We start from the raw sequence: 17,010 nt of genomic DNA on the forward strand, positions 1-17,010 counted from the left end.
TTCTCAAAGAAAGCAGACGGTACCGGTTTTGTATTTGGGTCTGGAGCTCACATTTTTAACACCACAAACATAAAAACCACATCAGCGCGTTCGGCAGAGTCTTATCTTTCTCATGGTACCCATATGTTGTTGATTGGACTCATGGTTTTAGTATAAAGGGCAGAGGTTTGACAGGTAGTTTTGCTGAAAATCCCTGTTTACACTAACGCTTCTTAATCAGTCTGCCTCTAACACACAGGTGCGTCCTCACCATGGCAACCAGTGATTGTTACGTCCAATGTTGCTCTGGGGACATATTTAGCAGGTGCCAGTGTTGCCAACTTGACGACTTTCTCGCTAAATCTGGTGACTTTCCAAACCCTCATGGAGACTTTCTTTGTCAAAAGCTACTAGTGACAAATCTAGAGACTTGTTCTGGTGTTGTTGGAGACTTTTCTGGTGTTTTGACTTGTGAAAGCACGTACGTTCTGACTGTCGTGAACGAGCAGCGGGAGCTGCCGTGAGCCCCTCCTCCGCGGTAACTCTCTCAGCAGCCTCGCGCAGCAGTCAGAGCAGAGAGGAGACGCACTCTATCTACAGGTGTTGAGCTTCATTTTGACACGAAACAAATAATAACCGTAGCTGTGTTTCAGCTGCAGGACAGCAGTGAAGGCCCAGGTATAAAATGCACGGTCCGCCACTGAGTTTGCGTCACATGATCACTGTACTAATACTAATAAATACACAGTCATCATCACTGCCAGAGTGGAGGTGTGTTCTCTCTGTTACCTGTGTAACAAGGTAACAGAGTTGCATTGAGTATTTATACACAGTCTGTGGTATTTATACTGTGTTCTGTGTATAAGCGCAGGATCAATTTCTACCGACGGAATGCGATCGTCTTCTTTATGAATTATTTGCGTCTGTGCGTTTTGAAATTCATATTGTGACGTCATTATTAAATAACCCAGAATATGATTATTGTTTCTCTTGAACACTGGAATTAATTCATTAGGCTGTTCCAGGTTAAATTTAAATGATAAAACTCATCAAACACTCAGGAATGAACAGCCTCACGTGACTGAATGAAATGATGATAAATGATGTAAAACGTGTTTTGGCTCTCGTGCGTCCTCGCTCCTCAGAGCAGGAATAAGAGCTTTGGGACGGCCGTCAATATGGCGGAGCAGAACAACTTACGGTTCAAGCGAAGAGCGAGGAAACGACAAATAGAGACTTGTGATGTTCCCGCTGTGCAGGTGAACCATCACACAGTGTAAACTGGGATTAGGAGTGGTTGCAGATAATGGAAGGATGTGGGTAGGGCTCGCTAGTTAGCTGATGGACTGTGAGAGAGGATTCACATCTCATCTCGTGATAGTTTCATGTGAGCTCATTATACATTCTCCATTAATCACATGATCGTTGTGCACGCAGCCCCGATCCACAGCCCCCCCACGCTGTTTTGCAGCCCTTTCTTTGCTAAACTGTTTGAAGCGGCTGCAGTGCGTCTCGGTGTGATCAGCCCACATGGATCACTGTTGATGTATTTATAAATGAACTATTTAAACTAGGAGGTTAAAATGGACCTCTGGATGTAGACCGTCTCTCTTTGACCTGAACCTCTGACAGAAGGTGAGGACCGGACACAATGTCCACACACACACACACACACACACACACACACACACACACACACACACACACACACACACACACACACACACACACACACTGGACTGTACTTGTACTTGTACTTGCCGACCACTCAAAGTGCTTTCACACTACATGTCATCGTTCACCCATTCATACACTAGTTGATGGGCAGCTAGCCCATGGGTGTGAATGAATAACTAAACAATCACACAACACTCATACACCGTAAGCACAGCTACAATTTTGGGGTAAGTGTCTTGCCCAAGGACACATCGACACGGACTACTAGCGGAGCCGGGGATCGTACCGCCGATAATCTGATTGAAGGACGAGCCTGCTCTCCACTGAGCCACAGAGCTATAGAACTATGAAGCCTCTGCTGACTCAGGTAGCACACCTGAAGGATCTCCACATGAACTGATTCGCCCGTTAAGCTGAGCGTTTTCCAGGTGAACCAGACCGTTTTCCTGCTGACGAGGACCTGCAGCACAGAAATGAGTGAATATGTTACACCAAGTTAACGTTATTAGTATAAATTATTTTGGTGATTCACACAAATATATACATTTTTTTGTATCTTTGAAAAGTCTTTCAAACAGGTGCTGGTGGAGATTGATTGAACAGTTTCTCATGAAGTCATTTGTTTCACCAAACATTCATGTTAAACCGGTGACGTGTGCGTCTGACTTCTTACTCTCATACGTTAGTATATTAATGCTTCACACTTCTCTGCTGTGTTGTTAACTGATCCTTTAGTGTAACTGTAGAGCAGCAGAAACTCTACATGTGTTCACACTGAACCACAGCTGTTTATAAACTCTGGAATAAAAAGCTCTTCTCTGTCTGATCTGCCTGCATTCTGCAATGTTTAGGTGTATTGTGTGCTGTGGATGAACTCACTTATTGTAAGTCTCTTTAGAGAAAAGCTGAATTAATCATGTCCACAAATATATGAAGAGCTCAGCATCATAAACAGAATTATGAAAAACCTCTCATTAAAACTTACTGTTCCATCACATGAAGCTATTTGACTCTTAAAAGACAAACTTAAGTTCTCCAACTATAAAACATCAATATCTGAGCTGCTACATTCAGACCTGAAACATGAGCAGCAGCACCAGCAGCATTGAGCCGACACACTAGTTGTATCAGAGCATCTGTTGATGTCTGCACATTATGGACACACTGGTAGAATATTTTATATAAACTTACTCTTCTTGCGGCGTATTGTGATGCACCTCCTATGAACAAGCAGAGCTTGAACTGCAAGAACAACGAGAACTCCTAAAACAAATCCAGCCAACCATCCGATCGAGTCTCTACACACTTTCTCTGAAACACATCACAACAATAAGATGTAACTGCAGCTCATGTTCAGCAGACACAGACGACACAAAGCAACAACTGAACATCTGAATCTACTGAGACATGAACAACAACAATGAAGTCTCACCACTGATGTGCACAAAGGTCTCAGAAGTCACTCTGTGCTTGATGTCTTCCTGCTCGACTACACAGCGATAGCGGTCCGTCTTCTTCACGGTGATGTTCAGAGTGATGTCGTAGCTGCCTCCTCTCTCTGAGACCTGTGGTTCCTCAGCAGGAAGTCTGTTTCCAGCACCGTCCTGCCATTCTACTGCAGGTTGTGGAGAAGCACCTCGAACCTCACACTGTAACAGTGACCAGTCCTCTGAGGCATCAAGCGTCCTGATGAACGGCTCTGGAGCTGCACCTGTGAACACAGAATGAACTACAGATTATTAAGGACGACTGTAGGAACGTTATAGTTTAATACATTGTGTTTAAGAGAGAGACGAACAGAGAAACGAGAAGTCTTCACCCATTTAATCCATCGGTCACAATAGAGACCATAAAAAAGGTTTGCAGTTAAAATGCCGCGCAGCTTGAAGCTCCAGAGTTTTACCAAGAAACTTGAAGAACCACATTGACCGCCACAAAGTCATCTCACAGTAAGAGGCTTGTGTCTGGGCAGAGTTAGGTCATAGTGTGTTTATTACCTAGTTTGTTTAGTTCTAAGTTTACTGTAATGTCGTAACGTGTTCTTGTGTGTTTACGGACCGCCTAGTCCCCCCCCCCCCCCCCGCATCTATCTATCTTAGACACACGTGGTAAGTAAACGCGATCTCTATCATAGTCTCGTGTGGCGACGTACAAGTTTACATCCGCCATTGTCTGGGTAGTCTCTCTCCAGTTTCTCTGTCTCTCTCTCTCTCTCACCAAAGATTGTTTGTTGAAGTAGTTGGTAGTTTTAGATATTATTTGATTTTGATCAATATTATTGGAATTTATTAAACTCTGTTATACTTTAAAGAGCAGCTTTCTGTGATTACTTTGTACATGTGTATTGTGATAATAGCTGGATATCAAACCTTCACTTTCACTCTGGATGTGTAATATACTTTGACTGTTGACATTGTGAGTGAATATTAATTATGAAACTTAATTTATAGTTTGGTTATTGGTCCCTGATCTCAGGGTGGTGCCCTGTTATTATTAACATTTGTTAATAATCGTATGGATATTAATAATTATATCAATAGTTTAGTTTTTCATATTTGCTGATAACCAAACACGCTCCTGACAGATCCCAACACAGTGGATCTCCACCATGACGTGAATAAACAAACGATCCCGCCGTCAAACCTTCTTGGTGTGAACACAGATGAAGAGGTTCTTAAATCTCCTTCACATCTTCACAAACATCATTCTTTTGGACGGTTCCAGTCAGAGTCTGAGCTTAAAACACAGATCAGAAGAAAATCACTGTGATTGATGACGTCACTGAGCAGTGTGAGCGACTCCATTACTATTCATATTATTACTCAAAACACCTTCCCTCGAACACTACGTCCTTTAAACATTGTAGACGTAGAAATCAGTGGCATCACCCAGTCTGTCCTTTAAGATAGATCACTGTTTAAGTTATGTATTTATATTAACTCTCCAGGGGTTCTGGGTACTCTGTTCCTCTGTAATTATGATTCATAAATGGTGTCAGTGGTGATTAATGACCAGATCTTTGGAAGAATAGATGCTTCAAATGTGACCAATCACACAATAGAGAACATGGAGGGACTGTATGAGAAGATCTGAATGAGACTGAGGTCTACAGCTCACACTTCACACATGATCATCAGTGACATCACCGCTCACCTGAGCTTCCTCCTGACCGGTCCTTAAAGGAGAGCTCTGAAAGACAAACAGGATATTCGTGATCGTTGATGATCCATATTGATCGATACGTGTTATCGCAGCTGGTCTACAAGACTCCAGACTATTCAACCGCTCTGAAGTCAGTAAACATCAAATATTATTATTATTTATCCTTTTACTTTAAGTCTTCTATTGTGGTGATTTGCATAAAAACACAAAATTCAAAAACACCTCTTCATTATTATATTTAATGGTGTATAATAATGAGCTTAGAGCTCATGTTAGGAAGTTAAACAGCTCATAATTCATCTCTAATATCTATTTTATATTCATGTGAACACATCTCCTTCAAACTACTGGATTTATTCAAGTTCTCTAATTTGGCGATTTGTCCGTCTCCATCTTGTTTTTAATCAACCAGTGAACAGGAAGTGACCATATCTGGACTGAGGAGGAGTGACGTAGAGACGCCGTATACGTCTCTGGTAGAGACCTGTCAATCACCGTGTAGCCCCGCCCTAAAGCATCCCCTGCTTTATGGTCTGTTTGACTCTAAATGGACCATAATGTACTAAATGAACATCATGCTGTATTGAAGAAGACTTGAAACTAGAGATTGAGACCATAAACTCATGTTTACAATGTTTACTGAGGTAATAAATCAAGAGAGAAGTAGAGTCATTTTCTCATAGACTTCTATACAACCAGAGGAGTCGCCCCCTGGTGGTCACTAGAGAGAATGCAGCTTTAAGACATGAAGCTTTGGCTTCACTCTTCAGATTTAGAGGTTGTCTCCTGGTTAAATCAAACGAATTAATTCTGCTGTCTTTGTGTTTCCTCTCACTCGCTGCACCAGGCGGAGAAATAAAATCAATGAATCCACAAACACTGATTGATTTTTGAACATGAAAACTGTTTTGGTTCAGTAAATGCCGTCAGTCAGTTTGGTGAATGTTAGCGAGCTGCTGCAGAGACGAACAAACGCAGAAAGCTGTTTGAGTCACACTAAGATGGAGTCAGTGTGGATTGGATGTTAAGAGTAGGACTGAATGACTTAAAATCCAAATTCTTTACATCCAGGCTTCGTTTAACCCCCCCCACACACACACACACAAACCACAATCACTCAAAGGTGTGCAGATTGAATTGAACAACAAATGTGTTTAAATCTGCAGGAGGAAAGCTAGTTAGCTGTTAGCAGGCAGCACAGTCCTGCTTGGTTCAACGTTAACGGAGGTTGCATTGTATTATGAGGAGTTCATGCTCTATTCAGAAAGGTGTATTAGGTGAAGGTGAATAATAACACTATCAGGATGTGTTCAATGTCATCTCATGAAATATAGTTTTTGGTGAAGCTTGAATAAAAACAGTTGTTTGAAGATGTTTTCACAGCAACATAAAATAGATATTAGACTTCCTAACACTGGCTCTAAGCAGCTTATAATACATCATTAGAACTGCCGATGACAGATCAAAGAAGTACTTCAATCATCACTTATTCCTTTTTTATGCCATGAACCACTATAGAGGACAATAAAAAGGTACAGAGATAACATTTAGAGTTCATGACGGCTGACAATAACTTCAGGACGGTGGAGTAATAAATTAATCATTGAATCCCAGAATGTGGCACTTAAATCCACTAGATGGGTTTTTGTTGACTACGTAGATTAATTGTTGCACCCAAAGTTAGCAGATACATTCACTGTTGTTTTTGGTCTTTTATAAGAAATATCTAGATATCATAAATTTAGCTCCACGCTTATTTTTCAATAAAAAATACGGTTCAAATCTGTGAATTTAAATGACAACATATTTGTGACGACCCCTTGTGGGTCAAACCTTAAATGACAGCTGGAGAAACCAAAAGTACATTTAAGATCAACGGTTTAATTAAAGTACTCACCAACAACGAGCTCAATGTAGAAAGTTTGAGGTGGCTGAAGAAGTGGAAAAGCACAGGTGTAGTTTCCACTGTCGGCCATCTTGGTATTTCTGATGCTTATGGAGGCGTTGCCGTGTTTCAGTTCATCTTCAAAATGTGAGACTCGTCCTCTGAACTGCTCACTCTGACCATCAAGGCCGTTCTTGTAATGACGACCTGCATCATAAAAGAAAACCTCCTGACGTTGACCTTTCTGAGCTACTTTCTTCCAGTGAAAGACAGCTCCTACGATGTCCTGCTTGTTGCTGAGGGAACAAGGTAAGATCACATCACTCCCGTCCTCAACAACCTTTCTGACGACGCCTGAAAGACAAAGCATGTTTGAATCATTAGGTTTAAATAGAGAAACTCAGGTTAAGACACTACAGGTGAACACAGGTAGAATACATGTCACTAATAGATATATCACCATGTGTTTAAAGACTGTGTGCTGATCACCGTTATACTTAAGATCTCCAGTCATAGGAGAAGATGTTCCTCACTAGCATTTAGTTTGAGTACAGATCAAAGCAACGAGACAGAATAGTTGAGCTTTAGAGGTGCTGACGAGCAGATTTTCAGGCTACATCCACACTACTACGGGATGGAGGTCACATGACTAATCACATGACTAATCACGAACACTGGCCATGCGGGTAACGGTAGTATTTCAGTAGCCTACTCTTTAATAATAAAAGTTTGTGCTTGATACTTAAGATCTTCCTCTATAAACTCAAACGGAAACAGTGACGTTATTTCTTCTTATTACAAGTTTACTGAAATGTTGTGTTGAAATATGCAAATGAGGCATTGTCTTATCTAAATATGAGCTAATATTCAAACATTTCCAGAACATAAATCTGAACTTTGGATAAAGCCAGGTTCAAAATTCTCATTTCATGTTGTTGATGTATTAGAGTCAAAGGTTTTTACATTTTGGATATCTCATTGTGCCACTCCATCAATCAGAAAATACTTCAACATCTGGATCAGAGTCTGACAAACACTCATGGCTGCAGCCTCAGCCGACAATCTACGAAAAGTTCTTAAATCCTTAAAATACATTCTCATCTAAACAATTATGTAAGTGATGATCTTTCATTGATGATCCTGAGCAGGGGCGTCGTTAGGCCCATTTTACAATCCAACAGCCTCTCATCATACTTAACGATGTAAAGTTGACACAGTCAGGTCCATTCTCCATCCATTGTGTGCGGTCCCTTTAAGATTCAGGATTTGGGAGTGACGCGGGTATGAAAGCTAGTTTATACGTCTTTTCTTTACAAGCAGGAAAATTATTTCTCTCTCTTTATTTGAGAAAAGTTCATATTTGTGTTGTCAAATTTCACTATGACCCTGAAATTCTGTTTCTTGTGTTATCATATACTGAATGCAAATAAAACTACAGAGCAAAATCACACTCTCTCTGATTGAACCAATCTATGAACTGTCTGAAACAATGGATATCCACGGCCCCAAATGGGCCCCAAAAAAAATTCACGCAAACATGCCTCTCCCCTTGGGGCTAAGCCCCCCCCCTTTCTTTGAATCCTAGAAACGCCCCTGATCCTGAGATATTCAATGTCGGACAACTGTTGACCCTCAAAGATAAAGTTTTTAATTACACCCTCTCATCACAGCTGCTTTCACTTCTTGTGGTCATGTTGATAAACCCGGCGTGTCCCTTTACATCTGACTTCATACTGATTAGAGTATAAACGTCTTGAACTTCTTGTTATGAATGAACACAAAATGCACCCGTGGTGCATGATGGGAAACGCCTGGCTGTCTCCTGATCAAAGAGCTGATTGGCTCTTATTTTTTACAACAAACGACACGTTTAGTAGAGAATCTTAATATCTAATGCTACATTAGTCTCATGTTGTGCAATGAAGGTTTAATCTGTTGACAAACATATCTTATGTGGTTGATAATAATAATAATAATTAGTGGTGTAACATCGTTGTTGATCCGTACTGATCCCCTCACAGTTCTTCACGCATGAGAACCACTGATTAATTCCAGTTTAACGTTAACCATCAGAGTGTGAAATAAAGTTTGACTGACGATCGTTATCGACTGATATTCCATAACAATATGAGCTCAGGAGATCATTGCTAACAGCTAACGTACGGAGGGTCACTTCAGTTTCATTGTGATGCCTTCAAGCTCTGCTGAAAATAAGAAAACAACTTCTGGTCAGAGGTAAGTTATATCATGATGTGTTCAAATGTAATCTTGTTAAATGTAGTTTTGTTTGAAGGAGAAGTTTTACATGAAGAGAAACATTAATAGATATAATTAGGATTAAATGATGAGCTGTTTAAAACACTTCTAAGCAGCTAATAATACATCATTAAAACTAATGACAAGATTTGTTTTGATCCACAACAATACAATCTTTTATTTCCTAATCATTATGTATTTATGAGGAAAAACACTATAAATGACTATAACAAAGTAAAAGTATTAGTAATAGTATTTGGTATGTGGCAAAAAGAATAAAAATATTCTGGATCCTTGTAGACCAGCTGCTATAATCAAACATCAAAGGGTCTGTATCTGTTAATATGGATCATAATGATCAATAATTAGTATTAAAAACTAAAAGTTATATTTGCTCCTTTTTTCTTTTGTGCTGATTTGATCTGAGATCTGATCAGACCGTGAGTTCAATGATCCGTTGCACCAATAACAATAATAATCAAGGTTATTTAATATTAATGTAACACTTTTACAGAATGCTTTACAAGGCAGAGGAATAAAAGGATAGATGTTATTATTATCATTAGTCACATTACTATTACCGATCCCATAACTGTTTACTTTCTTTATTAATCTATTATATCCACTTCTGCTGTTATTACCAGTCATGTTTCCATCATTATTATACTTATACTCTCATTATATGAATCATTTATATCATATGCATTGAATGTGTTGTAACTCTGTTATGTTCATTCTGTACACATGACATCTATTGTCTGTTTATACTGAGAGAGATCCTCCTCTTAGAGAGAGATATATACACATATATATATATATACACATATACATATATATATATAGTCAAGTAGGTTTGAGATCCAGAAGAGCTGCCTTAAAGTTAAAGGAATAAAGAACGGACTAAGAAGATCAGGCCGAAGAACACAGAGCATAAGGATTAAAATAAAATGTATAATCGTCAATTTAAGCATTTAAGCATCGATATGAAGTGATTTAACAGCTACAGCTGTAATGTGATTATAACAATGGGTCTGTTGTCAGAAAGTACTGGAAGGTTTGGTGATCATATTGGGTGTGTGTTCGTTGGGATGGTTTTGACTGTCAGTCAAAAAGAGGAAGTGCTGTTGCATATCTCTCTGTCCCCGAAAGCCAGGCGAGTTTCCTCGAGCACCAGCTTATCAACCTTTTAATGAGGAGCTGAGTATTAGATAGCCCGGTATCAGGGTAGAACAAATAAATTATTAATAATAATAATAATAATAATATATATATATAGTAGTATTATAGTACAAGTAGTATTTCCTGTTCTCATGTGAGGGTCCTGGGACAGAGGATTTCATCTACTGTACAGACTGTAGAGCCCTCTGCTGCAACTTTGTGATTGTAGTGATATACAAATCACTAGAATAGAACACGATGCAGATGAATTCACACAAATATATAATTACAAACTATTTTATTCTCTAAACTACAAGTAGCCTACAAATGGGATGTGACAGGATGCAGCTCTTGCTGTGACTTCTTTAAATGCTGAAACGGTTTAACTTCACCTCAGTCTTTGCTCACATACAGTTTGATCACAAGAATAAAATAAAAGATCTTCACTTCATCATTACAACTTAGATAACGTTACTTGATTAGGTGACAATGGATTTTAAGGATTTAGGAACTTTTTGCAGATTGTCGGCTGAGGCTGCAGCCATGACGACGTGCAACCCCCCCCCCATCCCCCATACATACACACACACACACACACACACACACACACACACATACACACACACACACACGCACTACTATTAACTTTCTTACCTTCATGTCCAAGTATTGTTCCAGTCAAAGTCAGCAGACAGGAGAACAAAGACAGAAGCTCCAGAGGAGTGAAGGGAAGTAGTTTAAATCCCAACATGTTGTCACGAAGAAATGCTAACAGGGTAGCTAACAGGTAAGCTAACAGGCTAGCTGACAGTTAGCATACAAGGCTGTTGTTGTTTATTTTCCAGCGGAGAGTGATGCCGCGTTCACACCAAACGCGACGTGAATTATTCGCGCGAGTAGATTACATACAAAGGCAATGCACAGACGCGATGAGAGTGGAGTGACGCGAATTCGTGAAGCTGCGGCTCAAGAGACCCATACACTACAGTATTACCCACAGTGCATTGCGACGATTGTGACGTTAAACACGTGATAACCAGTGGAAGCATGGAGTTGTAAAAAAAAAGGTAAACAAAGAGGACGGATCACGTGTTCAGCCTGTCATAATAAGTGTACTCAGAAACATTAAGGGTTAAAGATGGAACAAAAAATAAACATGAAATCAGAAGATATTTATTTATTTATTCATCAAATATTTGATTTTGTAATTGAAGCTGTTTTGACAAAAACGAGTAAATAGATGATATGAAGTTCTCATCCTGTGAGGAAAGAGCCTGAAGACGTTCACATCAGGGAGTACAAAGTATACAATAAATACACAGTTATACATCATATTTATTGTCGTTTTCATGGTAACGTGATATGTTGCAGCAAAGTGCTGTCCCGTTCATATTCACACCATCTCAAGCCCTCACAGTCTCTCACACTCACCCACTCACCAGGTGACGTCAGTGAGTCCTTGAGGGTTCAGGGTTTGAGGCTTTAGGGGGGACATTGGGATCGGGCCACCGGGTTCACTCGGCAGGTTCGTGCGCACGAGAGCTTTGGGCTCCCGGTGCATCATGGGTGTTGTAGTTTGGATGTCAACAATGCTGGTGTTTTTAAAGTGACAAAAGATGACTTTAAACTTTTCAGAAAGCCATAAAGTCTGACTGCTGCCGTAGAAATCAGAAATGTTTGAAAAAGTGAAACAGAGACCAGTGTAAGAATCTGGAGAACAATATTATTATATGATACTCTATCATAATATCTTTATGTAACATCTGAAGATACTTGTATGTTGTTTTGTGCTGCATTATATATATAATGATATAATATATACAGTTTGTCAACATTAAATAAACTCAAATGAAAAGGACTCAGATTTTTCGGAGGAAAATTAATTCTTTAATTGATCAATCGGTGAAATAGTCGATATATTAATTGAGCTAATTGGTGGTCAGTAGGAGATCTACTGGTTTTAAATAAATAATAACAACAAAGGGTTCTACAAACAGATCAATAAGCAGATGAACAGCTTCACACAGGAACTTCAGTGTGAACATTAAAGGATTAAAACACATCTCATCTTCATGGTGCTTTACAGAGTGAACTCTCTCACAGCTTCCTGTTTTAAACAGCTGTCACATCCTGTCTGCTGCTCACTGTCACAGGAAGCTCAACACAAACTAACCTTACAGGAGTTTCATTCTGTCTACACAACAAGACATTTAAACCACGATGGGAGAATGTGTCCTGTTGAACTAGCGGTTAAACATGTCGTCTAATACTCCTCACCCTCTTCTTCACCGCCACCATCAATAGAATCAAGTCCCACCTCCTCGTAATCCTTCTCCAGGGCGGCCATGTCCTCTCTGGCCTCTGAGAACTCCCCCTCCTCCATCCCCTCTCCTACGTACCAGTGGACGAAGGCCCTCTTGGCGTACATCAGGTCGAACTTGTGGTCCAGGTGAGCCCAGGCCTCGGCGATGGCGGTGGTGTTGCTCATCATGCACACTGACCTCTACATCTTGGCCAGGTCTCCTCCAGGAACCACAGTGGGTGGCTGGTAGTTGATGCCCACCTTGAAGCCGGTGGGGCACCAGTCCACAAACTGGATGGTGCGCTTGGTCTTAATGGTGGCGATGGCAGAGTTAACGTCTTTGGGCACCACGTCCCCGTGGTACAGAAGACAGCAGGCCATGTATTTACCGTGCCGAGGGTCACACTTCACCATCTGATTGGCTGGCTCAAAGCAGGCGTTGGTGAACTCTGCCACGGTTAACTGCTCGTGGTAGGCCTTCTCCGCTAAGATGATCGGAGTGTAGGTGACCAGAGGGAAGTGGATTCGAGGCTAGGGCACCAGGTTGGTCTGGAACTCCGTCAGATCCACGTTCAGGGCTCCGTCAAAACGAAGGGAGGCCGTGACGGAGGACACGACCTGACTCATCAGCCGGTTCAGGTTGTGTCCAGGTTCCTGCGGCAGATGTCGTAGATGGCCTCGTTGTCCACCATGAAGGTGCAGTCAGCGTACTCCAGGGTGGTGTGGGTGGTCAGGATGGCGTTGTACGGCTCCGCCACAGCTGTGGACACCTGGGGAGCCGGGTAGATGGCAAACTCCAGCTTGGACTTCTTGCCGAAGTCTACGGAGAGACGCTCCATCAGCAGGGAGGTGAAGCCAGAGCCGGTACCGCCCCCGAAGCTGTGGAAGATCTGTGGAATCCCTGAAGACTCGTGCACTGGTCAGACTGAGGACAGAACGCAGTAATCCACTTTAGTTCAGGAATCAATTAATTCATCACTTCATATGATAGTAGTGAATTATTTGATAGTTCTGCAGATTAAAAAAAGAAGAAGAGTACTCTGCTAATGTTAGCATTTTAGAAACATATTTCTCCTTCAACCTCTCTGGGTGACGAGTATGACTAATAAACAACGTTTAACCAGGACGAGCTCCTGAACACAAAGAACATCTGGAACCAGAGGTGAGAGTCTGTGGAGCGGGACCATGCTACGCTGTGATTGGACGGTCGATCAGGCTACTGTATATTTTAAACGTGTAATGAATCGTTGCAAAAGAAGCTATTGATATTTAAAACCACGCCTATTCCTGACATTTGATCTTCTTTATTATGTTTGAATTATTCATTGACACCTTCACTGTGAGGTTCATCAAGACAAGCCACAATTATGCTTATTGTTTTGAAACTTAAATGCGCTATTATTCAAAGGAATAAACATGGTTATTGTAGTTACTATAACGTGAGAGCTCAGACTAACTTGTCCACTGGTAGCACTGATGCTACCAACTTTCTCAGTTGGTCAAACCAGCACATGATTTGGTGGATCCACTTCAGTGAGTAGACTCTGTTGTACTGAACTGGAGGAAGAGATCTCAGAGTCTCAAGACAAAAGGGTGTGCATGATAGAATATCACTATACGTTGACACACAGGTACACATCAGTCATTAAGATGAATAATGATTCACAGGCTCCTGGCTTCATTAGGAAAGGAACTGGTCCTCAGCAGTTTGCGGATCCTGTCCAGCACCAGCTCGATGATCTCTTTGCCGATGGTGTAGTGTCCACGGGCATAGTTGTTGGCCGCGTCCTCCTTACCAGTGATCAGCTGCTCAGGGTGGAACAGCTGCCGGTAGGTCCCAGTCCGCACTTCTTCTGAGGAGAGAAACTAAAATGAGCCGAGGGTTCGACTCTCCAGAATCAAGCAGTAACTATGGTCTATATGTATTGAATAATGTACCGATGACAGTGGGCTCCAGGTCCACTAAAGCAGCTCTGGGGACATGCTTTCCAGCTCCGGTCTCACTGAAGAAGGTGCTGAAGGAATCATCTGATCCTCCGATGTTCTTCTCGTTGGGCATCTGTCCATCAGGCTGGATTCCATGCTCCAGGCAGAAGAGCTCCCAGCAGGCATTGCCCATCTGGACACCAGCCTGACCCACGTGAACTGAGATACACTCACGCTGGATGAAAACCATTGTTTCTATTACTGAGCCATGAACAAGAGCACTCTGGGTTCAGGCTCGTACTAGAGATCCAGTCACACAGAGGGGACGGTTTCTGACCATGTGTTCTTCCAACGCCCACAACACTCAATAACGATGTAGTCAGTCTCACAGTGTGATGGAACAGCAGAGTGGTACTGCAGCGTGGGACGACCACACAGTGATTATAAACTCAGATCAAATCAGGATGACACCCCGTAACCAGTAGTGTCCACTTCAGGTACATAAGAAACAAAGAGGTGAATACCTGGATATAATTTAATAATACTTTAACACGTGCTCTTTGGTGGATTATGTGTTTGCAGAATTACAGGAGATGCTTGTGCTGATTTTATATTTGGTAATAGATTAATAATTTATTTAGTTATAGCTCAAATAAAATGTTGACACTCATTTATGAATGTTTAATCATGTGACATTAACTGTCACAGCCCCGTCACATGCTGAGGCCACGCCCCCCGATTGCATTTCATTAAACTCCGCCTCCAGTGTTTAAACTGTAAACAAAATGGCGGACATGGATATACCGTTATAAAGAGAACGGTCGCCGGACTCAAATGCTCGTATATGTGTGTGCGAGTTAAATAATTATGAATATCACAAGCACAGAAACACAGTTAATTTCCTCGAGAAGACAGATAAAAGTAATGGTGACTGAGATTGCATAGAGTTAGAAGGAGCTAGCCCGGACATCCTTCACAATAAAAGCGTCATTTATTCTACTGTAATACTGATGTGATATTATAAAAACGGGACAAAAAATGTGCAAACTACATGTCAGAATGCCACTGGAAGAGGTATTCACATCCTCTACTGCAGTAAAAGTACTAATACCACACTGTGAAAATACTCCACTACAAGTCCTGCATTCAAAACCTTACTAAAGTAAAAGTATTTAAATATTATCAGTAGTTAAAGTAAAGGTATTGATTGATTAGTAAAATGTTTTATTATTATATCTGATGTTTCTGGGTTGATATTACTGCTGCATTCATGTGTATGTTGCATTGTACCTCCTGTATTACCTGTTGGCTGGTTTGATCTACAGAAATGCATCATTGCATATCTATAGAAGATGGATATAAAACAGGAAGGACATGTTTGGTAACTCATTTAAATCAGACAACAAAGGAGCAAAAACAGAAATTATTATCCACCTTAAGTGCTGACTACTCATAAAACAGTGTTGTTAAATGTATTAACTTCATAGTTAAGTGAACATATGAATCATATATTTCGTAACTGTTAAATCTTCATGAGCAGCTGGTTTGTCTAAAATCTTCTTTAAAAGTTTAAAGAAGCAGAACACAAAAGATCACTTGAAAGCCTTTTTGTTTATTTTAGTTTTATTGGTGAAAGCAGCAGAAAAGTAATAAAGAGACTTAAACCCAACGAGCACATCTGTAGACGAACACTTCTAGTTTATCTGGAAACATGGAGAACATGTTTCTATAAAACTGAATACAAACAGACAAAGAAACAAAACTCTGCCTTTATATAAAATGATCTCCAACACTACAATATGTTAATATGTTAATAATCTCACTACAGATGAACTGAGCAGAGAAAATATTACAGACGTCAGTGTTTGTTAGGAAGAGAGTTAAAGACTCGATGCAGCTGATTACAACAAGTCTGAGTCACACAGACAGACAGCAGGAGGGGGGGGCTCCAGTCATGTGACCTGGACTCGAATCAGACTCAAGTCATAAATTTGATTTAGAATTGACTTGACAAAATCATAAAAGACTTGATTAATCATCATTGATTAATTAAACTTCTGTCTCATATAATTCTGTAGATTATATTCAGGAATGACCTTTATGAACATTTAATGTAAACATATTAAATGATTCCACATGAAAACTAACTTCTGGTTAATGTTTAGTTAAAGAATGTTATTATAGAACTAAATATGTTTTAAGTTCCAGTGTTATGGTTTACTACGAGGTTACGTTAAGATGAAGATTTAAGACTTTCTGTGACTCCGTTTGGAAAGAAAAACACGCATATATATATATATATATATATATATATATATATATATATATATATATATATATATATATATATATATATATATATATAAAAAACAAAGGCTGACTTCTTTAATCTCCGTTTCCTAAAGGATTGTGGCATCATTTCTAGTCTCACTTTTGTCTCCTGATGAACCTGCAGGGAGAAAACAGAAGCACAAGAATAGAATGAAAATCTTTTCCGTCTTGATTCTTTTCAGACTGAACGATCTACAACAAGTTGAGCTTTTACAGGTTTCATCTGTGAAAAACACTCAAAGATAAATATCTCAAAACATGAAGTATTTGAGTGTTTCAAATGTTTCAAACAGGAAATCACAAAAAGGACTTTGAGTTCCTGAGTTTAGATCCA

The 17,010-nt window shown here is 40.2% G+C and overlaps 1 protein-coding gene and 1 pseudogene across 1 annotated transcript; both read right to left on the reverse strand.

Moving 5' to 3' along the window:
* Positions 1–2,000: 2,000 nt before the first annotated feature.
* On the reverse strand, positions 2,001–10,868 carry LOC142954991 (butyrophilin subfamily 3 member A2-like). The gene is made up of 4 exons (XM_076096376.1): positions 10,772–10,868; positions 6,716–7,057; positions 3,089–3,367; positions 2,001–2,116 (listed from the first exon to the last, which is right to left on the reverse strand). The coding sequence occupies exons 1-4, from the start codon at positions 10,866–10,868 to the stop codon at positions 2,001–2,003; spliced, it is 834 nt and encodes a 277-aa protein (XP_075952491.1).
* Positions 10,869–12,380: 1,512 nt separating this feature from the next.
* On the reverse strand, positions 12,381–14,601 carry LOC142954781 (tubulin alpha-1B chain-like; annotated as a pseudogene).
* Positions 14,602–17,010: the final 2,409 nt, after the last annotated feature.

The sequence above is a fragment of the Anarhichas minor genome, unplaced genomic scaffold (assembly GCF_050575085.1).
Source record: "Anarhichas minor isolate MPS153535 unplaced genomic scaffold, ASM5057508v1 ptg000021l, whole genome shotgun sequence".
NCBI lineage: Eukaryota > Metazoa > Chordata > Actinopteri > Perciformes > Anarhichadidae > Anarhichas > Anarhichas minor.

Coding starts and splice junctions, on each gene's coding strand:
- LOC142954991 (XM_076096376.1), bottom strand. CDS start 10,868: ATGTTGGGATTTAAACTACTTCCCTTCACTCCTCTGGAGCTTCTGTCT. Junction 3,368..6,715: donor CTACATTGAGCTCGTTGTTG/GTGAGTACTTTA, acceptor CTGTGTTCACAG/GTGCAGCTCCAGAGCCGTTC. Junction 2,117..3,088: donor GACCTTTGTGCACATCAGTG/GTGAGACTTCAT, acceptor TCTGTGCTGCAG/GTCCTCGTCAGCAGGAAAAC.